General features: G+C 38.9%; 1 protein-coding gene across 6 annotated transcripts in view; it reads left to right on the top strand.

The window, feature by feature from the left end:
* rgs3a (regulator of G protein signaling 3a) overlaps positions 1–26,551 on the top strand; it is a 493,869-nt gene that overhangs the window by 321,699 nt on the left and 145,619 nt on the right. The window contains exon 1 of one of the 6 annotated variants that reach the window (XM_039762728.1): positions 9,847–10,108. The exons of 4 other annotated variants lie outside the window; for them this stretch is intronic. In XM_039762728.1, the coding sequence (XP_039618662.1) occupies positions 10,094–10,108 (15 nt within the window). In that variant the 5' untranslated portion in view covers positions 9,847–10,093. Of the gene's footprint in view, positions 1–9,846; positions 10,109–11,485; positions 11,606–26,551 lie in introns of those variants that run through there. One more of the 6 variants, XM_039762729.1, reaches the window with a different exon arrangement.

Raw genomic sequence — 26,551 nt, forward strand, 5'->3', positions numbered from 1 at the left:
GAATGTCTCTGACCAAACAACCAGAAAGACTTCATGAGGGTGACCCAAGGGCCCCATGTCCTCTAATGGGCCCTGAGCTCACTGCCCAGCAGCATGCAGCTCGATTGGCATTCGCCATAGAATACCAGAATTGGCAGATGCACCACTGGTGCCCTGTGCTTTTACAGATGAGAGCAGGTTCACCCTGAGCACGTGACAGAAGTGAAAGGGTCTGGAGAAGCCATGGAGAACATTATGCTGCCTGTAACATCATTCAGCATGAGCACTTTGGTGGTGGGTTAATGATTGTCTGGGGAGGCATATCCATGGAGGGTCACACAGACCGCTACACCTTGGCTGCCATTAGGTATCAGGATGAAATCCTTGGACCCATTGTCAGACCCTATGCTGGTACAGTGGCTCCTGGTGCACGACAATTCCTGGCCTCATGTGGTGAGAGTATGCAGGCAGTTCCTGGAGGATGAAGGAATTGATACCATTGACTGGCCACCACACTTTCCTGACCTAAATCCAATAGAACACCTCTGGGACATTATGTTTTGGTCCATCCAATGCCACCAGGTTGCACCTCAGACTGTCCAGGAGCTCAGTGATGCCCTGGTCCAGATCTGGGAGGAGATCCCCACAACACCATCTGTCATCTCATTAGAAGCATGCACCGATGTTGTCAGGCATGTATACAAGAACACAGGGGCCATACAAAGTGCTGCGTACAATTTTGAGTTGCTGCAATTAAATTTTGGCAAAATGGACTAGCCTGCCACATAATTTTTTCACTCTGATTTTTGGGGCGCCTTTGAATTCAGGGCTCTGTAGGTTGATCATTTTCATTTCCATCAAACGATGTGGCATCCTTTCGCTCCTAACACATTACCCAGTCTATATCAGTATAGATATCCAGGAGGATTTCTTTTTCCCATTGAGATCTGATGTGTTTTCAAAGTGTTCCTTTAATTTTTTGAGCAGTTTATATATATATATATATATATATATATATATATATATATATATATATATATATATATATATATACTAGCAAAATACCCAGCCTAGCGTAGAAGTAGTGTGTTAAAGAAGTAATGAAAAGAAAAGGAAACATTTTAATAATAATGTAACATGATTGACAATGTAATTGTGTTGTCATTGTCATGAGTGTTGCTGGTATATATATATATATATATATATATATATATATATATATATATATATATATATATACTGTATATACACATACATATATACAAATCTACATATATATTAGGGGTGGGACTCGATTAAAAAATTAATCTAACTAATTAGAGGCTGTGTAATAATTAATCTTGTGTAATCACACATGAAAATTTGCCCCAAATCGCCAAATGTTTTTTTTTAATTTAAAAAGGTTTTAGTGGGTGACAGAATCAAATAGACATGGGCATGAATATTGTAAAAAAAATTCTTTTAAATTCAAAACAGAAACAAAAATATCATCCCTGGCTAAAATTTGGCAGACTTAAAAATAAAGTGGTATTTTAATTACTTTAAGTACATTTTCAGAATGGTATTGTCTTTAAATAATAATAACCAAAATTTCAACATAAAGTGCAGTTTTTCTTCTTAAACAAATAAGGCAGAAACATAAAAGGTAATTTGACCAGCTTCACCTTTAAACTCTGAGTAACCTTAGCCAAAATTATTTTGTACATTAGGCTAAAACAGTGTGATCATTGAACATTTTTTAATTACTTGTAATTAGAATTACTAATGGTCACGGAAGTCCAATGATCCCCAGTAAGAGCCACAAAGTCCGCTTTCTGATATGCATCTAATTGTGCTTGCTTTTCAGTGTGCACAAAATCATGCTTTTATCAAGGCTTCCGTCGGGTAGTCTTTTAAAATGAAATTTTCCTCCAATCAGTCTTAGGAACGCGCTTTGTATCCATTATTCATAAAGCTTCAATTGGTGATCTGTCTTTCTGCGTTAACCGCATATTTTTTCATACGTCTCAAACCAAGGGGATGCGAGGGTAAAATGAATCGGGAAGCGTGCGTACATACTCAGTGCATCCCCTCTCGGGAATTGAACCTCGGCGCTAGAGGTGAAGCCTCTACAATTGCGCCATGGTGTGTGGCTTGTCTGTTAGAGAGTATGTAGATCGGGGTGTATATATATATATATATATATATATATGTATATATATATATATATATATATATATATATATATATATATATATATATGTATATATATATATATATATATATATATATATATATATATATATATATATATATATATATGTATATATATGTATATATATATATATATATATATATATATATATATATATATATATATATATATATATATGTATATATATATATATATATATATATATATATATATATATATATATATATATATATATATATATATATATGTATATATATATATATATATATATATATATATATATATATATATATATATATATGTATATATATATATATATATATGTATATATATATATATATATATATGTATATATATATATATATATATATATGTATATACTGTGTGTATATATATATATATATTATATATATATATATATATATATATATATATATATATATATATATATGGCCCCGGCGGGCTGGAGCCCGGCTGGGCGCCCAGGAGGGACGTGAGGAGGGCTTGTGCCTCCTCCGGACCGCAGGGTCCGTCCTGGTTTGTTGGGAGCCACGGGTTGAGGGCATGGAAGCCCTACCCTGTAGGGGCCCGTGGTCACCGCCAGGCGGCTCCCGATGCCGGTTTATCCCTGTGCGGTCCGCGGCTGGGGCTGGAGCCCGGCCGGGGCTTATGAGGACCGGAGGAGGGCGAGTGCCTCCTCCAGACAGAGTGGGGCGTCCGTCCTGGTTAGGCAAGGGGCCTCGGGTACAGGGCTTTGAAGCCCAGCCCTGTAGGGACCCGTGGCCACCGCCAGGCGGCGCCCCGGTGCCTAATTATCCCGGGAGCCCGGCACTTCCGCCACACCAGGAAGTGCCGGGGGGAAGACTTTGGGTGGCGCCCGGAGAGCTGCCAGGAAGGCAGCCGACACTTCCGCCACGCTGGGGTGGCCAAGGAACAGATGGCGGAAGCACCTGGGCTCATCCGGGAGCCTTATTTAGGGGCCTCCCTCCAGTCATTGGTGGAAGTCGGGTGGAAGTGGACTGAGCAAGAGGAAGGACTGGAGGCGGCCAGGAAGGCACAAGAGACTGTGGGCCTGGACCTGGGGGAATCGGTGCGAGAAGGCACTGGGGGTGCACGTGAGCACGAATTGTAAATAATATAGTGTAAATAAAAGTGTGTTGGGTGAAACAATGTTGTCCGTCTGTCTGTGCCGGGGCCAGCGTTCACAATATATATATATATATATATATATATATAGTGTGTATAAATATATATATATATATATATATATATATATATACTGTGTATATATATATATTTATACTGTGTGTATATATATATATATATATATATATATATATATATATATATATATATATATGTGTGTATATATGTATATATATATATATATATATATATATATATATATATATATATATATATATATATATATATATATATATATATATATACCCGCACTTCACAGCGGAGAAGTAGTGTGTTAAAGAAGTTATGAAGAAGAAAATGGAACATTTTTAAAATAATGTAATATGATTGTCAATATACAGTAATTGTTTTGTGAGTGTTATGAGTGTTGCTGTCATCAAGGATTTGATTATCATTATTTCTTTCAATCAGGTTCGTATTTGTAGGATGTGTTGTGTTCAAGTTACATTCCGTGTTTGTCAATCGTTGTAAAGATGACAGGTTTCATTCATCGATTTGTTTCTTACTGCATCAATAAACAGCTCGTCTTCTTCTTTATCTGAGACCTGACACACTGCATGCACGGGTTTTTTTTAAACTGTCTTCCTTTAGCGGGACATTGACTTTTTCCACCGTGTGCTTTGTTTCCGCAGTAACTGCACTTATGAATATGTTTGTATGTATCACACGCTTCATATTTTTTGCTGCCTTCTCAGTTGTGTAATTCGGTTTTTGTTTAGCACTCTTTGGAACTGTTGCTTTTTATCTGTGCACTGCGTCATTTCATGTGAGCCGCTCGGTGTACATGCATCAAAGGTTCACAGCTGTGCTGGTGCCATCTCATGTGATATCCACGGCTGTATTTAATGTTAGCTAAGACCAGGCACTTAAAAGTTTCTCTCACAGTTTTGCTGAGTTTGTGCCAAACACCACCGTGACCATCTCATCTTCCTCTGCATAAGCACAGTCCTTCACCCGTGAATATTTAGCGGCAGTGTTTCTATTAGATTGCCTCTGACGGACGGCCTTATATGGGCAGGCACTAAATTACGTGGGAGAAGTAACTCCGCCTCCCACGGGCATCGGGCAGAAGTCTATTATAGTATATGGACAAAAAAATAGGTTCCAGTTATGACCATTACGCATAGAATTTCGAAATGCCCAACTTTTGTAAGTAAGCTGTAAGGAATAAGCCTGCCAAATTTCAGTCTTCTACCTACACGGGAAGTTGGAGAATACAGTCATATGAAAAAGTTTGGGAACCCCTCTTAATTCTTTGGATTGTTGTTTATCATTGGCTGAGCTTTCAAAGTAGCATCTTCCTTTTATATACTACATGCCTTATGGAAATAGAAGTATTTCAGCAGTGACATTAAGTTTATTGGATTAACAGAAAATATGCATCATAACAAAATTAGACAGGTGCTTACATTTGGGCACCCCAACAGAGATATGACATCAATACTTAGTTGAGCCTCCTTTTGCAAATATAACAGCCTCTAGATGCTGTCCTCCTATAGCCTGTGATGAGTGTCTGGATTCTGGATGGCGGTATTTTTGACCATTCTTCATACAAAATCTCTCCAGTTCAGTTCAATTTGATGGCTGCCGAGCATGGACAGCCTGCTTCAAATCATCCCATAGATTTTCGATGATATTCAAGTCAGGGGACTGTGGCGGCCATTCCAGAACATTGTACTTCTCCTCTGCATGAATGCCTTTGTAGATTTCGAACTGTGTTTTGGGTCATTGTCTTGTTGGAATATCCAACCCCTGCATAACTTCAACTTTGTGACTGATGCTTGAACATTATCCTGAAGAATTTGTTGATATTGGGTTGAATTCATCTGACCCTCGACTTTAACAAGGGCCCCAGTCCCTGAACTAGCCACACAGCCCACAGCATGATGGAACCTCCACCATATTTGACAGCAGGTAGCAGGTGTTTTTCCTGGAATGTGGTGTTCTTCTTCCACCATGCAAAGTGCTTTTTGTTAGGACCAAATAACTCAATTTGTGTCTCATCAGTCCAAAGCACTTTGTTCCAAAATGAATCTGGCTTGTCTAAATGAGAATTTGCATACAATAAGCAACTCTGTTTGTGGCGTGAGTGCAGAAAGGGCTTCTTTGTCATTACCCTGCCATACAGATGTTCTTTGTTCAAATTGCACTGAATTGTAGAACAATGTACAGATACACCATCTGCAGCAAGATGTTCGTGCAGGTCTTTGGAGGTGATCTGTGGGTTGTCTGTCACCATTCTCACAATCCTGCTCATATGTCGCTCCTGTATTTTTCTTGGCCTGCCAGACCTGCTGGGTTTAACAGCAACTGTGCCTGTGGCCTTCCATTTCCTGATTCCATTCCTCACAGCTGAAACTGACAGTTTAAACCTCTGAGATAGCTTTTGTAGCCTTCCCCTAAACCATGAGACTGAACAATCTTTGTTTTCAGATCTTTGAGAGTTGCTTTGAGGATCCCATGCTGTCTGTCACTCTTCAGAGGAGTGTCAAAGGGAAGCACAACTTGCAATTGACCACCTTAAATACCTTTTACCACTCATGATTGGACACACCTGTCTATGAAGTTCAATACTTAACGAGCTCATCATACCAAGTAATCAGCATTGAGCAGTGACAGGCATTCAAATCGGCACAATGACAAGGACCCACATTTTGCACAACCAGTTTTTCACATCTGATTTAATTTCATACAACTAAATACTGCTTCACTAAAAGTCTTTGTTCGGAAAACACCTCAGTACTCGGATTTTCCTAGGAAATGAAAGACATACCACTGTTATCTTTTTTTTGTTGAAAGAAGAGTAAATTATTATGCAGGCTGCGAGGGGTTCCCAAACTTTTTCATATGACTGTATATGTGTGTATATGTATATGTATGCATATGTGTATATATATATATATATGTGTGTGTGTGTATGTAATATATATACGGTAAAACCTGCATATAGTGACCACTGCAGAAAGCAAAAGAAAAAAAAAATCAATTTTAATTCTTTTTTTGGAATAAAATAAAACATTCAAAATAAAAGAAATTTGAAAGAAATGAGTAATCCACAGAAGCAACATAGTCATGTGTTGACAAGAATTCCACGAGTAAACGAAAGTAAGAAGAGGGGCGGGAAGTTATGGCTATTCCAGTAGTTTCCTGGAACCCTATCCCCTCCAGAAGCTCTAACATTAATTATTACACCTACAGAGAATAAAAGGACCAATTTTTTATGTTTTCCCAAATAGCAAGACAAAATAACAAAGATTTGGGGTATTGAAGTGATTCCCGTGTAACTGAAATTAAAAAAAAAAAAAAAACAGGAGAATAAACGTTAAGTGTCTTCTTCAGATGAGAGTCGATAACAGACTTACTCAGGATGGAGTAGGAACCAGTTTTAATGAAGTGACGTACGATGAGGTTCATGGCTGGTGAGGCACTGACTCATTCAGAGTGAGATTTACAAATACATGGACCCAAACGAGTTGCTTATTCACAGTTCAACTGGCAGCTTGCACATTGACTACTGGTTATGTTTCATATCTCATCAGCATTCTTTACGCACACATGTACAGGTAAGACACATATTTGGCTAAGAAAGAACGTTACATTTAGAGCGGCGAGAGAGCGCATTTGCTCAGCACCCTCTATGTGTTCTAAGTTTGCCGTTGCAATTCCACAATTCATACTCATTCAATACAAATGAAAGTATAGAGTGGTGTACAGAAAAGTTTGACCTTAATTGAAATATTTAGTTCTTCTTAAAAGCTTTTAATTTTGATGCTTTAATCAATTTTAATACAGACTGTTCAACAAAAGGATAACAAGAAAGGCAAAAGAATAATTATTTTATTTATTTAAGGTCAAAATTTTGTTTTTAAATATTGGATTGGTTTTTCTTAGTCTGATCCCATTTTTTTATAAAATTGTCAATTTATAACCGTTTATGGTCTTACCTTTAATTTGTAAATGAAGTCCATGAACCTATCTTTCTCCATGAAAATCTCTGTCAATTTCTTGTAAAGGTCCTCATTTTCCTTTTGTTTTAAAAATCTTAATCTTCCATTTTGGCAGTCAGTCGGAACAAAAAATAAAAACAAATGGACTGTTGCAGTACACTTGACTTTCTGATATCGCTAACTTATCGGAGCCTCTGCATAGAAGAACAGCAGCAATGAGCACCTTCAGGGCGGCACGGTACTGTCTGCCTCACCTTGTTCCTTTTCACTGCGGTTTTATGTGTGCTCAGCAAGACTAAATATGTCAGACACATTCATTCAAGGTATTGTCCTGACTGTGGAAAGATAAGGTGTATAATAAACATGTCTGCAAACATTATATTGGCAACAAACAGAGAGACCGCAACAGGCATGCGCCAATTGCACGCATCAACCCTGTGTGTGAGGGAGGGCGCAGTCCGAGGTGAGGTGAGACTTATCGTTGCCGCACCTTGCGTTTCTCCACTTTATTTGAACAAGAAATGTGCCAATTCAGCGATTACGACTATAAAAATGACCAAAATTATTGGAATCACACAGAAAACAAATTTATAGCACAGACCAGTGGACACATTTATTTTGTGTTATCATTATTAGTTTTTTTTTTACTTTTCATAATGGCTCTGCGTCACCTGCCTCCCCTGACCATACGTCCCTGTTTTAATGGCTGGGAAGTGCAAGAGGCAGGTTTAGGGGACAGTGAAGTGATGTCATTAGTAGTCAATTCATCAATCATCCTATCTGCAAAGGGAGAAAGAGAAAAGGTATTAAGTGATAGTGCCAACCTCTGGTTCGGATTGTAATCACAACCAGCTTGGCACTTTAGTTGTCTCCTGATCGCAAATATGTGACTATATATATTTACCAGTAACACAGTTTAGTTTGAATCCATATTTTATCGTTTATTTCTTTCTGTACATAGATGTCTTTTCTTATAATGTCACATGGACCATGCCAGCATCTACATAACTGAGAGCGGCAGACACCACATACAGCCGCCATCGGTGGCTCGTTTACATTTATCAATAGCCCAGTGATGTGTTTGAATGCCAGTTTGGTTTTTCCTATACCATAGGTTGTTTTTTTATTTTTAAAACTATAAAGTGATCACACATTTATAATTTTAACAATGGTCTTTTTAGGAGATTTTTTTTTAGCCATAGAAGGTTTACCCATCATGACCAGAGGCTTGCTGTCTGTCAGACCATGTTAACAGTTGCACCATTACTCCTTGTTGTTTAAATCATCATCCCTATTTTGACCTCCACCCTCATGAGGCACTGGATTGGTATTCAAATTTCAATCTGAAAATCCGCCCATGTTTAACCCAAATTCTGTCTTTGTTGCCCCCAGGCTCTGCGAGACTAGTGGCATGGTATTAGGAGTAAACATACAAGGGTTGTAGTTGGCATTTGGTTAGAACTATGTAATAAATGAGGCAGAAAATGACAACAGAGTCGCCCATAGGACCTTTTCATGATAAAACACTTATTATCACATTCTGAATGCTATTCAAGCAACTTTAAAAGGGCCTGCAATGAAAAGTCATGCCGTACACCAAACATTTTTTTTATTTATCATAATAATAATTTTCAGACTGAAGTAAAAAAAATTAAAACAGTGTTGCATGTAATTAGTAATTACAAAAAAAGTATTCTTCTTACAGAGCATTAAACTTCACATTATTTAAGCTCTGCAAAATGTGGAACAAATACATTTAGGCGTCTTTAACAGTATAAATGGAGTATTCAGTAAGCCTTTTGCAGATATTGTTTGTATTGATGCAGGTGCACAGCTGAATTTGCAGAATAGCAGAATTTTAGAATCTATTTTCCATTGGGGAATCTTCACTGTAATTAATGTTTTATTTTTAGCATGCATATCCAGTGAATATTTTATAATGTTCGCAATTGTAGTTTAAAAGAAGATTATTCTAATCACAACAGATATCAGAGTTTTGATTCTCAGAAGCAAAAATTTGTTTTATTGTGCAATTTTATAATATGGAACAACCATTGCTGTTTGCTGATTTAGCATTGGGGTAATGAATAATTTAGAGTTTCACATACTATAATCTGTAAAATGCCATAATCACTATAAAATTCTTTTATACTTTATATTAACCACACAAAAAAGTGCATCAAAAGTGGATAAACTGCATATACAGTAGATATTTTTAATACCAGTAAAAATCCTCGGTAATTATGCTTATCTGCAGACCTCAGCTGTTTATATGTGAGGAATACAGAAAGTAATTCCTTCCTGTTAGACGCCGACTTATTAGAAATAATGTATATGCTTTCCTTCTCCCTGTTAGTGCCTGTAGATGTCTTCATTTAGTAACAGCAAGTGATTTCTTGAAGGGACTTGATTCATGGACTGGCCTATAAATAGAGTGATAGGACACAAAGCAGCGTCTCCAGGGAGTGAATTTCACATGTGTCTCTTTCCTTATAGCACGTTGACACACACTCTATCCACTGCAGTTTGGACTTGGCCGCTGCAGATTAAACAAGCACACGGCTCGTATTGGATGTGGGTCTGTGTCACTGTTAAAGTTACAAAACAGTGAGGGTATAGACTGCTGAATTGAGAGCACTGCTGACACCGAGAGGAATTAAGACATGGAATAATAAGCGGGTCATTTACCTGGGCTACGTCTGCAGGGTCATTCTTGATCGTTTCACATGCAGTAGACGGACAGTCGCTCTTCAAGTGCATTGTTTCAATGCCTGTTACTAAGGTATATTTAATAGAGAGAGCTTTTCTCATGTTTTAAATTGTTACTTGCAGTCAAATTATTCCATTATTTGCATACAGCTGAACGGTTCAATTAGTAATTTTTAAGTGTATTTGTGGTAGTATTCATTGTAGGTAAGTTCATCTGCATTATTAACCTGCATATTCTCTACTTATACAAATTCATGCTGCTCTTGCATTGTTTTATATTTCAGACAATATTTCTTTGTGGGTAACCAGAAATGTATCAGAAGCTGTTGGAAACACTATTAAAAGAAAAATAAATTACTCCGGCCGTGCTGTAAAACATGACACTTCTGTTTGACTAAAGCTTTTAATATTGATCTCAAGCATAATGTTTTTGCAGTACAAATATGTTTACGATGTTGAGAAATGATGTAACTGTTTGATTAATAGGCACCGAGGGTCTGGCTAATGCTGTTTCTCCATGCTGTACATTCTGTGGCAGCCTATTGGTTTGAATTAACCATTTTAAAGGTGAAGTGCAGTTCAGATACAAGACTTTACTTTTCTATTCCTGCTTAATAATGAAACCCTTTTGTGAAATACACTCTTCCTGACTTCCTTCTTTTTTCTTTTCATTTCTTGAAGCTATATTTGTCAGTTTTTGCTCCGTTTTGATTTAATATGCTCAATTCTTCATGGAGTTTTCCCGGAATTCTTAGGCTGTTTATTTCCTCATAGTTTGATTATTTTTTGTATTGAATTATCGGTGATTCGAATGAAGTCTGTAGTATTTCAAATTCATATTAGCATCCTCATGGCATCCATGTCTTTCAAATGGATCTGAATATGACATACTGTGTTCAACTGTACCTAGTATTTGTTTTAAGGAAATTGGTTTGATTGTTCTGAAAGTTAGTAGTTACTTGTTGTTCAGTATGTAATTCTACAAAAATGATAACGCTGTTAAACGTACTGACTAGTAAATCACATTTTTAAATTAATTGACCTTGTTTATTACAGAGTTAGAATATAACTTAAATGCTTGCATCTGCCTTAGAACACTGGCAAAATTAGTTTTTGTTTGTCTGGTAAAATTCATTTAAATTATTCAGCACTTGCCTGTGTCTTGCATTGGTAAGTGCAGCACTAGAGTCGCAGTGACATTTACCGCATCCTATTTAAAAGATAAAGAGTAGTCATGCATCAAGTTCTATACAGTATGTGTGTTGTCTTTGGAACCAGCCAAGAGTATGTAAATGAAGGCATTGTTGCAGTGTGGGTTTGGTTTAATGGAGACTTTCCTGCCCACTAAACTGCAGGGAGGCTCTCCACACCTCGGTATCAAAAGGCAATTTACTGCCAGCAATGAAAGGTTGTGAGCAGTGTACTGTACATTGCTGATACCAACATTCAGAATTTTTATTTTCAATGAAATTGTTTATTGTAGTCTCGTTTTCCTGTACCTGCTAATGAATGACTTTGTTCTTGCTGCTATGAATGTCATTGTTGGAGATTCTGTACATCGCATTATCTGGTAAGTCCTGCAGCTACGTGTTCTGGAGACCGGAGTAATGTACTGTTGTGACAGGGCTCGTCTTACTGTTTTGCTTCAGCAAATTCGCACTATTGCACAGCTTAATTGACTTTGTTTTCCAAGCAAATTGTGATTAAGTAAGGGTTCTGTACATTATTATAGGTAAATTCTCCTGTTTGTTGTGCTGCTAAAGTGTTTCCTGTATATTCACTGTATTTTGAAGGTTTTACTTTTACAATGAGCTGAGCATTTATATGTTAGTGCTTATTATTTTGCCGGCATTAGAAAAGAATTTATCACTACTGTTAAGCCTGCCTCCTGTTAAGCACTTATCTTGACATATGGCATTAAATTTTAATAGTGACAAATAGCAAAGGATCCATTATCCTTATAGTTCCAGTATTAAGGGTTATTGAAATATAGATTACCTTGTGCCTGAGAACTTACAGTGTGCTATAAAAGAAGTGATGCTTTTTAGGCATTCGTATTTAAACACATCGTATCATTTAAACAAAACATTTATGTTTTTTTTAAATGAAGATTTTTGTGGTACAGGAATGATCATTTTTATTCATTTTATTAAAGAAAATGCAGCATATTTCAGGTGCTTGTTATACTGTATAAAATATGCGTGTGGTGTATATTTTACACAAAGAAATGCCCTGTAGACAGAATTGGCTTCCCTAACAGGCTGTTCAGAATCCCAAGGAGAAGGAAAGCACTGACACCTTAAAAAGTGGAGAGAAATGCTGGGTCAGTGAAGAGTGCACATCTGACCTGAGAAAATGTTTCTTCCTGTCCTTCAGTTAATGCCTCGGTAATCAAAGCAATTAGGATGAGGAAAGAGAAAATCCGAGAAGTTTATAGTGTATACCCCCAAATAAGACACTCTCACTGTCTTAGAGTTAAAGAAGTACTATAAACTAATACTTGTGCGTGTAAATGAGCAGGGAACTTTTTAGTTAGGTTGGTAGCGAGTTTAGTCGTGGTAATGCGTTAAAGTCACTGAACATTTTAAAGAGCTGGCCTTCTATGTTATGCTGTGGGAGAGACGGAGAGTGAGAAAAATTAGGTCTATGCTAGTCATGTGATGGAGCATGCAATTAAAAAAAGAGCATTCCTCGCTGCTTAGCTGTTGTAATTGCTCAATGGCGCAGTGTTTGCTGGGTCTAAACAAGGCAGCATTACTTTCCGGCCATTTAATGTGATGAATATCCTATGACCTGAAATGTCATCTTGGTGCCTGATATTTATAAGTCCGCTCCCTGTGAGGAATACAATTAAGATTTGGGTTCAAACAATAGACAAAAGATAGATAGATCCTTTATTAATCTCAGGGGGAAATTCACAGAATTTGAAGTGTAGAAAGTACTTTAAAATATGCAGTTGTTGTGCTGAATATGCGAATACTCATGGGTTAAAACCCAAAAGTATGTGTATGAAAGTAGACTAAAAAGTTACAAAAAAAAAAAATTAAAAACTAGATTTACAATACAGTAAATCAGTAGTAAAATATATTTTGAAAAATACCATGAAATATACAAACTGGACAAAATGATGCCTAGAACCATGATTTCCAAAACGGTGTTTTATTATGTTTACCCCCATTTCCATAGTAGTTTGTATATGCTCATAGTGATGCTGTAATTGACACACTTCAAGGGCCCAAATTCCTAATGGCATTCCCTACATAGCTAAGGGACCACTTCAGCCTGCCTGTCAGTTAATGACATGACATTTCGTATTTCCCTGCCAGATTCTTTTCAATAGCGCACAAGAGTGCTGCACAGAAAATCGCGCAGAAGGACTTTTTAGTGAGGCCAATATGCCTTTATGCATTTTATTTTTGTGTGCAGTGAAATTAATTTTGTTGCTTCTGAATCTAATCACACTTTATATAAAAAAAAAAAAAAATCGAGTCTGAGTCTTATTTTTGTTGGTAATTCTTTAATCTAGTTGTGTATATTCCAGGCTTGTCATTTTTTTCCTATTGTTACTGGATAAATTAGTTTAGTGATCCCACACTCTCGCCCGGTTTGATGGTTACGTGCCTGATCCCCTGTTTTCAATCAACCCCACACACCTCCTCATTCGAAAAGGGGTCGAATTGGTGGAGTGAAGGAATAGAGCACCGTCTTGAAGATTATTTATCAGAGAAATATACAGTGGCTTACACCCCGAAACAAAATGGCTCTCATTACACTGAACTTCACTTTTTCAGTTATGCTTTCAACAGAGTGATAAAAGTATTGGCACATGAGACAGTCCAGTAGATGAAGATCTCCAGGCATGCTGTATGCTTCTGTCACGTTAATCTATTTTCAGTAGGTTTTTTTCTTCTTCTTCTAAATCAGAACTTATCAGATTGTCCCTGAAGCAATGAAATTCAATTCACTTTATTCTTGTATAGCGCTGTTCTCGGAGTACCACCTCGGTTTGCACACACATATTTACAGCTATATTGCAATTGCAGAAAATTACTAGTTAGTCTACTATTTTTTATGCCTTTTAATTTCTGTGATCGGCTTTACACTGTATGCTTTTATTGATTGCTATAAAGCGGGATAAACTGCTCTTTGTTGTCACCACCATGAAACTGTAAATGTAGTAGTTAACATTTGATTAAGACATATGATAGGATATCCAGGCAGGGGATTCACATGGCCTTAATTCCCTTTAGTGTTAAGCATAAGGAAGTTGGTATGGTGTCGCACTGGTAGCACTGCTGCCTCACAGAAGGAAACCAGGGTTCACATCCCTAGTCCTCCCTGCGTGAAGTTTGCATGTTCTCACTGTGTCTGCATTGGTTTTCTCCAGCTGCTGTGGTTTCCTCCCGCTGTCCAAAGACATGCATGTTAGGTGGACTAGAGGTAGTGTCGTTCCCTCACTTTAAGGAGACCAGGGTTTGTGTGCCAAGCCCTCCCTATGTAGAGTTTCCATGTTCTCCCTGAGTTCATCTTCTCTGGTTTCCCTCCACCGTTCAAAGACATGCAGGTTAGGTGGACTGGCAATGCTAATGGGTGTGCGGTTTGTGTGTGTGTGTGTGTGAGTGTATTCTCCAGGGGATTGTTCCTTCTGTGTGGCCTACGCTTGCTGGGATACGCTTCTGCTCCACTGTGACCCTCCTCAGGATTAAGCAGGACAGGCTTTCGAAAATTGTATGATATGGTGTTAAATACTGTAAAAGAAGTTCCACATTGTAGTGTTAATATAACATTAGAAAACAATACCATTTTAAAACAGATGCTATAAATGTAATGTCAAAAATACATTTAAAATATACATTTTTATTAACTTAATATTGATTATTTTTCTTTTTTTGAATATACCTTTTGTGTTTGTCTCTTTGTTTAAATATTATCATATCATCATCACTTCTTTAATGGGCACATATTGTTGGTTTCCAATCATAATCTACTTCAAATTACTTTGTTTCCTGTGTGTGTTCTTTCTGTATTTAGTAATTTGTAAAGTTTGTATTTGCATTTTACTTGTGAACTTGTTACAATACCGTGCGCCTGCACTTGGTGAAGAGCGCGATACAGAAAAATGTACTGAATTGAACATCATTATTGAATCACGGTATGGAAGTCAGGAGCACTGCATTAAGCTCCATTTACTAAGGGTGCTGAGGTAGGAATTTATTCATTTTAACACTACATATAGTGATAATTCCATATTTTGATATTAAGCACTGCAATTTTTAAACTGCAATGTTTTTACTATTGGGAATTTAACTGTAATTGAAAAGCCGTGCAACCTTTAGGGTCACTAGAGGAAAGCTTTAAAATTGGTTACCTAAATATTCTCAGCTAACACAATTAAATACACCAGGGAATGTGTGTGTGTATGTATGTATGTGTATATATATATATATATATATATATATATATATATATATATATATATATATATATAAATTGCTCAAAAAAATTAAAGGAACACTTTTAAAACACATCAGATCTCAATGGGAAAAAGAAATCCTCGTGGATATCTATACTGATATAGACTGGGTAATGTGTTAGGAGCGAAAGGATGCCACATCGTTTGATGGAAATGAAAATGATCAACCTACAGAGCCCTGAATTCAAAGACGCCCCAAAAATCAGAGTGAAAAAATTATGTGGCAGGCTAGTCCATTTTGCCAAAATTTAATTGCAGCAACTCAAAATTGTACGCAGCACTTTGTATGGCCCTGTGTTCTTGTATACATGCCTGACAACATCGGTGCATGCTTCTAATGAGATGACAGATGGTGTTGTGGGGATCTCCTCCCAGATCTGGACCAGGGCATCACTGAGCTCCTGGACAGTCTGAGGTGCAACCTGGTGGCATTGGATGGACCAAAACATAATGTCCCAGAGGTGTTCTATTGGATTTAGGTCAGGAAAGTGTGGTGGCCAGTCAATGGTATCAATTCCTTCATCCTCCAGGAACTGCCTGCATACTCTCACCACATGAGGCCAGGAATTGTCGTGCACCAGGAGCCACTGTACCAGCATAGGGTCTGACAATGGGTCCAAGGATTTCATCCTGATACCTAATGGCAGCCAAGGTGCCTTTGTCAAGCCTGTAGCGGTCTGTGTGACCCTCCATGGATATGCCTCCCCAGACAATCATTAACCCACCACCAAACTGCTCATGCTGAATGATGTTACAGGCAGCATAATGTTCTCCATGGCTTCTCCAGACCCTTTCACTTCTGTCATGTGCTCAGGGTGAACCTGCTCTCATCTGTAAAAGCACAGGGCACCAGTGGTGCATCTGCCAATTCTGGTATTCTATGGCGAATGCCAATCGAGCTGCATGCTGCTGGGCAGTGAGCTCAGGGCCCATTAGAGGACATGGGGCCCTTGGGTCACCCTCATGAAGTCTTTCTGGTTGTTTGGTCAGAGACATTCACACCAGTGGCCTGCTGGAGGTCATTTTGTAGGGCTCTGGCAGTGCTCATCCTGTTCCTCCTTGCCCAAAGGAGCAGATACTGGTCCTGCTGATGGGTTATGGACCTTCTATGGCCCTCTCCAGCTCTCCTAGAGTAACTGCTTGTCTCCTAGAATCTCCTCCATGCCCTTGAGACTGTGCAGGGTGACACAGCAAACCTTCTGGCAATGACATGTATTGATGTGCCATCCTGGAGAAGTTGGACTACCTGTGCAACCTCTGTAGGGTCCAGGTATCGCCTCATGCTACCAGTAGTGACACTGACTGTAGCCAAATGCAAAACTAGTGAAGAAACAGTCAGAAAAGATGAGGAGGGAAAAATGTCAGTGGCCTCCACCTGTTAAACCATTCCTGTTTTGGGGTCATCTCATTGTTGCCCCTCTAGTGCATCTGTTGTTAATTTCATTAACACCACAGCAGCTGAAACTGATTAACAACCCCTCTGCTACTTAACTGACCAGATTAATATCCCATAAGTTTCATTGACTTTATGCTATACTCTGATTAAAAAGTGTTCCTTTAATTCTTATGAGCAGTATGTATATGTATGTATATATATATATATATATATATATATAATATGGAAGAGAAGGTCTGTGATACAGTTTGCATATTTTCAGCTGGAGATCCATAAAGGGAGAAAATGAATCGCGTATCAAAAGTAGTTTTTTATTCCTGAGCTTTCAACCCCTACCAAGGGTCTTCATCAGAGGATAATGCTTAGACTTATAAGAATCAAAGGCAATATATAGCAAAAAATTACGTGGGGGAGGTGGCTGAGTCATTGTGGTCAGGGGTGGTGTGGTTTTGGGTATAAAGTCTTGTTTATTATGAATATGTTGTTCTTAAGTTTGCATATGCTGGATTTATGTCCATTGCACTTTTCGTACAGTTCATATTTCGTAAATTTCATCAAATTCAAGGCCAGTACGAAAAGTGCCAGAGAGCTGGCCGAATCCTGGTTATCAAATGAGAATGCCATCAACAGGCACAACAGGTACACCCTACTGTTTTCAAAAGATGCCCAGGGATCTTTTATGATTGCAGAAATTCAATATTATGTCTCATCTGAAGGACGGTGCCATTTCTACAGTACAGTGTCTCTGTCACTGCACTCCAACATCTCCAGCAGCACCCCAGGCTTTCCTGGTTGGTCTCCCATCCAAGAACTGGTTGGGCCCAAACATACTTAGCTTCAGGTGGTATGGTGAGTCAGAGGTGGGGATTTATCTGACTACATAACTTGTAATACTAGATAACATGCTAAAACATTTAAAAAAAATATCTTTCATTCCACAGTCAGCAACATGTGTGTAATAAACAGATACAAGTATACAAAGTAGTCATTCTTATTGTTCTTTAATTCAATAATTTTTGCTATTTGGAACCTCCAGAGTTAAGTGGGAACCATTAATTAAGTGTATAATTTTTATTAAGAGAAATAACTCCTCCTAATCTCTCTTAACTCTGCTGATGAGCTTTGTTTCTAATTACATCAAAAAGCAATTAAGTGTCTTAAAGAATGTCAATGAAGGATTTTTTTGGATTATTGAAGTCACTTTCTGTCAATCAAGCAATATCAAACCTTTTTAAGAATCTGGCAGTTTTTAGAATGGTCAGTTCCACTTTTACAAAACTTGATTGACGGCTTGGTATATACTGTATATTTTATTTTTACATTATAGTTTTAAACTGGAGTATCTTATAATTGCAAAGTGTTAATGTTTTTAACCTGGTTGTTAGTAATGAGGAAAGCAGGTGTTTTCATCCCTATTTTTATTTAAGAACTGTATATCAAACACTGATATTCTCCCATTATTGAATTGTATTAATAGAACTCCCTCCACTTACCCATCAGCCCCATAGTTTCTTGTTTCATGGAGGCTCCGACATTATCTTGGCATCTGAAATCTCATGCCCTCTCCATTTTACCAATCTCCTCCACCACCTAACTGGTGTTCTCTGGGGTTCCAAGTGATGGGTCCCACACTCTATCCCTCCTATTCAACATCATAACATTTTAATGAACACCGTATGGGCACTAATGCTTTTAATTTTTAAACCAGTTAGTAACATGTTTATCAGTATTAGTCCTTCAACCCATTTTTCCAACCCACTTGCAAAAAGCTTGAGGCTATCGCAGCACGATTAGCAAAAAGGTGCAAATGAACCATTAATATGGCGCCAGTCAGTGTGTTTAGTTGTGCTTCAATAACCTGGTTATTCACGGAAACCTCATTTCTAGAGTTTCATGTATTCCTTTATTCCAGTTAGAGAAATCAGGTTATTGGCCTCTGAAGAACCTGGTTTATTAGTCCAACAGCAGTAGATGCAAGGCAATAAGCACACATCACGGTCCTTTGCAGGGCTCAGTCACACTGCCAAGCAAATAAAGAGAGTGTGCTGTGTGCATTCCAGTAACAGAAATCAATAAATAAAGCATCAATTTGACGAAACGTATTTATATAACACAAGAAAATTGTCCCAGGCGTCTGTCATTTTCTGATTTTTGGTGGTCAATGGTGATGCTTAACTGTTTTTTGCGTAGTTTCATGATATCAGAGTGTTTTACCAAAAGAGAACTCCTGAAGATTACTTGAGCATTTAAACGTCGGATTATTAACAAACCAGGTTCTGTCTTAAACGGTTTATTCACCTTAATCTGGCTAGGTTTGTGCACATCCGTGGTCACTCAAACTTGGCCATTTTGAAGTCGCCATTTAACCTAAGCTGCAAGTCACAGCAAAAATTGACTAATTGATTGGAACCCAGGACAGAAGCGGGCAGTAGTATGAACTGTTGTGGCACCTTACCCAGCACAAGTGCTAGTATGATATAAAATGTCTAAAAAAAAGAAGTGAACATGGCATTCTAATATATATGTAAATTGTCAGACGAACGAGTTAACCCTGTTGTAGTTTAATCAATTTAAATGAATAATTTGTTAAGGAAGATTCTTTATAGGGCGGAGTGGTAGCTCCGAGGATAAGGAGCTGCGCTGGTATCCCAAAGGTTGCCGGTTCGAATCCCCATCACTGCCAATAGAGATCCTACTCTGCTGGGCCCTTGAGCAAGCCCCTTAACCTTCAGTTGCTCCAGGGGTGCTGTACAATTGCTGACCCTGCGCTCTGACCCCAAGGGGTATGCGAAAACTAACAAATTCCTAATACGAGAAATTGTATAAGGTGAAATAAAGAACAAAAAAATAGGAGGGAAATGCAGCTGATTTTTTTTTTTCTTTGAGTATATTGAAAGCAAAAAACAAAAGATTGTACTGTGATGTGACATAAAGTACATTACCCTAAAAATCTTTTAATCTGATTTGGACATCTGGAGACCTGTTCATGATCTATTTTTGTCTTGCCCTTAGGGGGCTAAAAAGCACAGTAGCATTCTTCTTGTTAAATATGGCTCTTCTGAGGAATCAAGAAAAATGCTGCTTTATTTTTTTCCCCATTCAGCTGGTAATCTTTAAGTAGGAAAGATGATTGTAAGTTTAGTTAAATAGCCCACCCATGGTTGTTTTCATAGCTATTTTCATTATAAGGAGACTTGTTTGTTTCAGTCAGAATTTAGTCATTATCCTGATTTGCCTTTTTCGCCACAACACTCTCATTACTAAGAACTGTATTTTCTCTGATTGTCTATTTGTGAATGCTTTATCTACCACACTGCTATAACATATTGTAATATACAGTAAATGACATTAAGCATTGAAACTGTGTTTTTTGATCATCTGTTACGATATATTTAAAGATGTAGACGCTATGGCATATGTCATAGTCAGGCACCACTTCAGTTTATACGGTGCTGGCCTACTAGAAAATTTTCAATGACAAATGGGGAAGAGCATTTTTTAATTAAATAACTTGTAAATATATAGAGAGTGTGTATATATTTAGTACATTATCCATGTGTGTATGTATTTATTTGTGTTGTAAGAGATCACACAGACCATGATAAAGATGTGAGGCACCACCCTGGTGACCCCATATAATTGGAATGTGATAAAACAAGAAAATAAGCAATAATCGCATAAACGGCTTTTCAGATACAAGTTCCAAAGTGAACAGTCTTCAAATTGGCTGAACTTCTGCTCATGTCCTTCTGTCAGGAAGAGGTGGGTCCAGGCAGACAGACACCGAAAGTGACGTCAAAGATGTTACAGCTGTCAATTATCCGGTCTGCAGAGAGGAGCTTGGAAAAGTAAAGGTATTAGAACACAGCGCCAACCACTGGAGAGGCTTGTAATTACATTCACCAGAGCCCTTAGCCTCCTTAGTGTTCGTCCCACGCGTCACTCAGGCTGTAAAAACAGTGCTAAAAGCTTCAGTCCTGAGTGTCACTCAGGCAACCGTATAGATGCATCTCACATAAGAGTTGAACCCGAGGACTACTTGGGCTCTAAAAGTGCCAAGAGCATTAGTTCCGATCATTGATTGGGAAACGATATAGACGAGAGGCCCAAGTGTTACTCAGGCAATGGTGCAGACACATCTTCTCCTAGCCTAATAATGGCGTCTTGTTAGAAATGTTTTTCAGCAGCCCAGGTGTTTCACGTTTTTGACAGTGATATGAGTAGTGATGACGAAGTGAATCTGTTTTCAGACAGTGGCATTGAAATGGACAGTGAAATCGAAAGTGATTGTAATGACTGCGAAAGTGACGCTCATGTCAATCATACATGTGTAGTGTGTTGCTGAAAAGCTGATCAGTCTGGAAAGAAAATCTGCAAGAAATCACGCTACTATTATTTTCCTGACTGTGACATTGGATTGTGTATTTCACCGTGCTTCAAGATATACCACACAAATGACCCATTAAGACAGTATATACGATATTAGCATTATTTTTATTATTATTTATAGCAGCATTATACTTTTTACACTTCTGAATTTGTACTTTTAATGTTTTGCATGTTTTACATTAGAAAGATCAGATTTAATAAATATGTAATTTTTTAAGCCAAAAAATGCAAAGCTCTTTACATTTTTTTTTTTGAGAATAAATGTAATGCTAAGGAAGTTAAGCTGTCCTAAATGGTTGTTACAGAAAAAAACACACTCTCATACAGATAGCTGTTTAACAAGTACAAGATCACCAGCAGCTTTACACAAGTCTCATATCTCATGGTAGTAAAAACCTTTACAACAACAAAATCTATATATATAATTCACTAAGGCAAGACAACCATGAAAATCACGCCGGAAGGGGCGTGGATTCACTAAGCCGCCAAGTGAGACACCTATGGCGCACACAGGAAGGAGCCACGCCCACCAACTCCAAGACCATTGGATACGACAACAACTCGCAGGGCCACGCCCACCAACTCGAACGCGACGACACAGAAAAAATGGCGTCATTTATATTCGTCTGTCGTAGAGGCCACATGCAGTGCAGGTCAGGTTAATGTCATGTACCTCTGAGCTACGTTGACTGTTCATAGAGGCATGTTTCTCGCGGAGGTGAATCGCCATATGCAGCGTGTGAAACAGTTTGCGAGGGGAATCCCATGGGATCCTTAAAACAATCCTTTAAAACTGAGGTTAAAGCACAATGAAGGAATCAGTCTTTAAAAACCAAAAAGCCCTGTGCCTCTGTTTCATTACCGTCTCATCTGCTTCACCAATGCAGGCCCTGCAACAGTCGAGACGCTCTGTCAGCAGCTGACCTTCTCTGTGCCTGACCGGTTCACACAGAGGCAGCGCAAGAGAAAGCCGTGCCAGAGACAGACAGAGGCACACACACAGGCAGCTGGTGGGCGCTCTCTGTGAGTTTCTCTTGCGAGCAGACACATGACCAGGCGGTGTGTATGCTTTGAAAACGAGGCTGGACGCGGCTTGCGACCGGGCACATGAGCAGGCAGTGTGTATGCTTCAAGTGCGAGGGTGGACGCGACAGGACCATCTAGGAAAAATCATGTCGCTGATGTGATTCGCTGTATGCAGTGTGTAAAACAGTTTGTTTGTCGCAGAATCGCTGTATGCGGCGTGTAGAACAGTTTGCGAGGGGTGTCCCTGTGTCTTTCCAGAAGTGTTCAACCATCAATAAATACTTATGCGGCGTTTGTTATGCCGCGGGTTCACTATTGTGTTGTATTTTGCTCTCTCCAGAGTTCTATCTTTTCATTCACTTACTGTTGTATTCTCACACTAACCTGTTTTAGACAAACGTGTCTTTCCAGAAGTGTTTACCATTCAATAAATAATTATGCATGAGATTGAGCGTGTGTCTAGGCGTGGGTAAGCCGTTGAACCCCATTCGGGCTGCAAACCGTGGAATTGCCACTAAGTGCGACTCATACGCTCCAACTGTTTTCGTCCCTACCTTTTGTACACACCCCCCTCCCACACGTTGACTGTTAATAGAGGCATGTTTCTCACGGAGGTGAATCGCCATATGCAGCGTGTAAAACTGTTTGCGAGGGGTATCCCATGGGATCATTAAAACATTCCTTTACAACCGAGGTTAAAACACAATGAAGTGAGCAGTCTTTAAAAAACGAGTTTTTCGGTTACGACGCACGACCGCGTGCAGCATAACAAAGTGTTGTACACGCTACATACAGCAATTTGCATCCGCGACAAACATGCGTCTTCTTAGATGCTCCTGCACTTTGTACACACCCCCTCCCACCTCGCTACGCTGCACGGACGATTGTGTGTTGGTTCGTTCCGTGCATTGTTACAATGTTGCTTTTCTTGCTGATTTATTACATTATCGATTTTGCAAATATTACATTTTCTCCCTGTGCTTAAAAATTATTAAAAAACCGGCATGATTATGCGGCGTAAGGTACGCCGCGGGTTGGCTAGTTTATTTATATAGCACATTTTCATACAAACATTAGCTCAAAGTGCTTTACATAATAAAGAATAGAAAAATAAAAGACACAATAAGAAAAACAAAATAAATCAACATTAATTAACATCGAATAAGAATAAGGTCCAATGGCCAGGGGGGACAGAAAAAACAAAAAAACTCCAGACGGCTGGAGAAAAAAATAAAATCTGTAGGGATTCCAGACCATGAGACCACCCAGTCCCCTCTAGGCATTCTACCTAACATAAATGAAACAGTCCTCTTTGGATTTAGGGTTCTCACGGAAGGACATGATGATGATGATGGTCACGTAGACTTCTGGCTTTTAATCCATCCATCATTGTTGGAGCATCATGAAGCTTTGAGTAGGTGGAGGTGGCGCAGGCCACCACCACAAAGAAACCGGAAAAAGAAACAGAAAAAGACAGTAGGGATCAGTACGGATTTTAAAGCCACCATGAGTAATTATTATGAGGAAATTGAACTTACAAGAGACTGATGTGTCGTGCAAAGACCTTTTATCTGTCTAAGATTGTTGCCTCTTGTTATGGATCTCTTCCCCACTTATTCCTTTTAAAAAGTAGTGGGCTCTGCCCCCTACTCGCTTCACTCACCAACCCCCAGGTTTTAACCGGATATACAATTTAAAGAGATTATTTTCATTCATTTTTTATTTCTTGATATATGCCAGTAATAAAGCTGTAGTGAATGAATTATCCCATCCCCCCGGGGCTGCTACCGTGTTTCCCTGAAAATAAGACAGGATCTTATATTAATTTTTGCTCCAGGAGATGCACTATGGCTTATTTTCAGGGGATATCTTATATTTATTCATGTACAACAATATACATTTATCCAAATACAGTCATGTCATCTTCTTCTGGAATATCGTCATAACACTCCACATTCAAACCCTGAATTTCAGCCTGAATTTCTTGCTACTCCAGCTGCTTTTAGGATCCTCCAGGATCGATGTGCGGGCTTCGATGTCTGATGAATGGTTTGGTGTGGTGAAGCAAAATGCCGACGTACAAATGCATTTGTGGTGCTTTGATATTCAAGCGTCGCATATTCCTCAAAGTAATGACACGATAAATTTTAAAAGTCTCGCATACCATCTTCTGTGCCATCTTTTTCTTTTTTTTTTTTTTGCACCTTTACAATACCATCAGAATGTACAGTGGCGTACTTGAGCCACAGACAAAAAAAAAATAAGGACATAATGAAAATGTTTATTTTGTGATTAAAGTGGAAATGTCTGCTTTAAACTCGAAATGTCGTCTTTAACCTCATAGCTTACTTTATCATTTAAGTAGACCGTCGTAAACGTCATCTTAAAACTGACCCAGTTGTTAAATCGCTACGCGCTTCTGTGGATTCCTCCTGACCTGACAGCAGCGGCAAGCAGCAGCATCACACAGGACACATTAAATTTATGATATTCCAGCTTTCTGCACATTTAGAATTCTTAGATTTATACTTGATATCACTTTCATGATGAAATGCATTAAAAATTTGTATGTTACATTTTACAGATAAATTGTTAACTTTGTTTAAATAATGAATACTGGTAATAGTTACACATATGGGGTGGCACAGTGTCAGAACAGCAGGGTTGCTGTCTCGCAGGTTGTCACGTCCCTTGTGATCCCTGCCAGGAGTTTGCATGTTTTCCTGCTGGGTTTCCATAGTGTGCTCAGTTTTCCATACAAAGACATGAAGGTTTGGAGATTTGGTGAAGCTACAATGACGCCAGTGTATGTGTGTGCTTGTGTTCACCTTACGATGAGCTGCTGCCCCGTCCAGAAATTTTGTTTCTGTCTTGCACTGATGCTGCTGGAATGGGCGCATCCCCAAATTGATGGATTTAATCATTAAACATCGTTTTCAGAGATATTGTGACAAGGTGTCCTCGGAATTTAATGGATGTTTCGCTTCACATGAAGTATGAACCTGGCCTTAGGCGCCTTACTTTTCAGCTGACAATCTTGACTATGGCTTATTTTCAGGGAAACACAGTGCTGTGCTGCATGATGTGCATGTCGCGCTGCACGTTGTTCATTTAAAAGCCAGTACAGCATCTGCTGGTGCTTGTTCCGTGCTGTGCGATCTGCATGCCGCACTGTGCGTCGTTCATTTAAAGGCCTGTACAGCAGCTGCTGCTGCCGTGCTGTGTGATCTGCATGTCACGCTGTGCGATGATCATGTAAAAGCCTTTACAGCAGCTGTCCTGTTGTCTCACTTCTTTGTCTTGCGGCACGTTAAAGTGTCTCTGAGAAATGGTTTGTAAGAAGACCTGAGAAGACCTGCTGTGCATGTGTACCGCGGCAACATTTTTGAATTCTTTACGACGTTCTACTTTGTCATCTACTCTTTGTCCTTTATTTCCAGCCCCGGGCGTGGTTAAATGTCTTTCTCGCGGGACATATAGCGCTGCTCACGTTGTGAAGGGAAGGCGCTTAACGCACGCTAAGGAGTTGCGGTTGGATCAGCTGCTGTCTTGCTGTCTTGCTGCTGGTGAGCTGTGTGTTCTGCTTGTCACGCTGCGTGTCGATCATTTAAAAGCCTGCACAGCAGCTGTCCTTTTGTCTCACGGGACATTAAGGTGTCTTCACGTCTCATCTCCCTCGTCTCCCTCCCAAGAATTTTTTTCATGATAGAAAGATGTATTTAGCTTGACTTCTGTTCTGAAAGATGTCGCTAGTATTACGCATTGCACTAAGAACAAAAGACGGTAACCTTGAACTTGAATGTGGGAAGAAAATCAGAATATCCAGAGGAACACACATACACTGTACAAAAACAATCAGGGTCCATTTGGAATTTGAACTCAGGATGTTGGATCCATGAGATAGCTGTGATAGTACTCGACAACAAAAAAGAAATTTTCATCCAGCTATCCATTTTTAAAACTGCTTATTCCTAGCAGGGTCACAGTGAAGATGGGCTTAAGGCAGGATCGACCCCAGGACAGAGTGCCAGCCCATCACAGGATGAACACACAGACACACACATATACTACAGTAATCCCTCCTCGATCGCAGGGGTTGCGTTCCAGACCCCCCCGCGATAGGTGAAAATCCGTGAAGTAGAAACCATATGTTTCTATGGTTATTTTATATATTTTAAGCCCTTATAAACTCTCCCACACTGTTTATAAATATTCCCCGCAGAGTTATACAG

Source organism: Polypterus senegalus, chromosome 9 (assembly GCF_016835505.1).
Source record: "Polypterus senegalus isolate Bchr_013 chromosome 9, ASM1683550v1, whole genome shotgun sequence".
NCBI lineage: Eukaryota > Metazoa > Chordata > Cladistia > Polypteriformes > Polypteridae > Polypterus > Polypterus senegalus.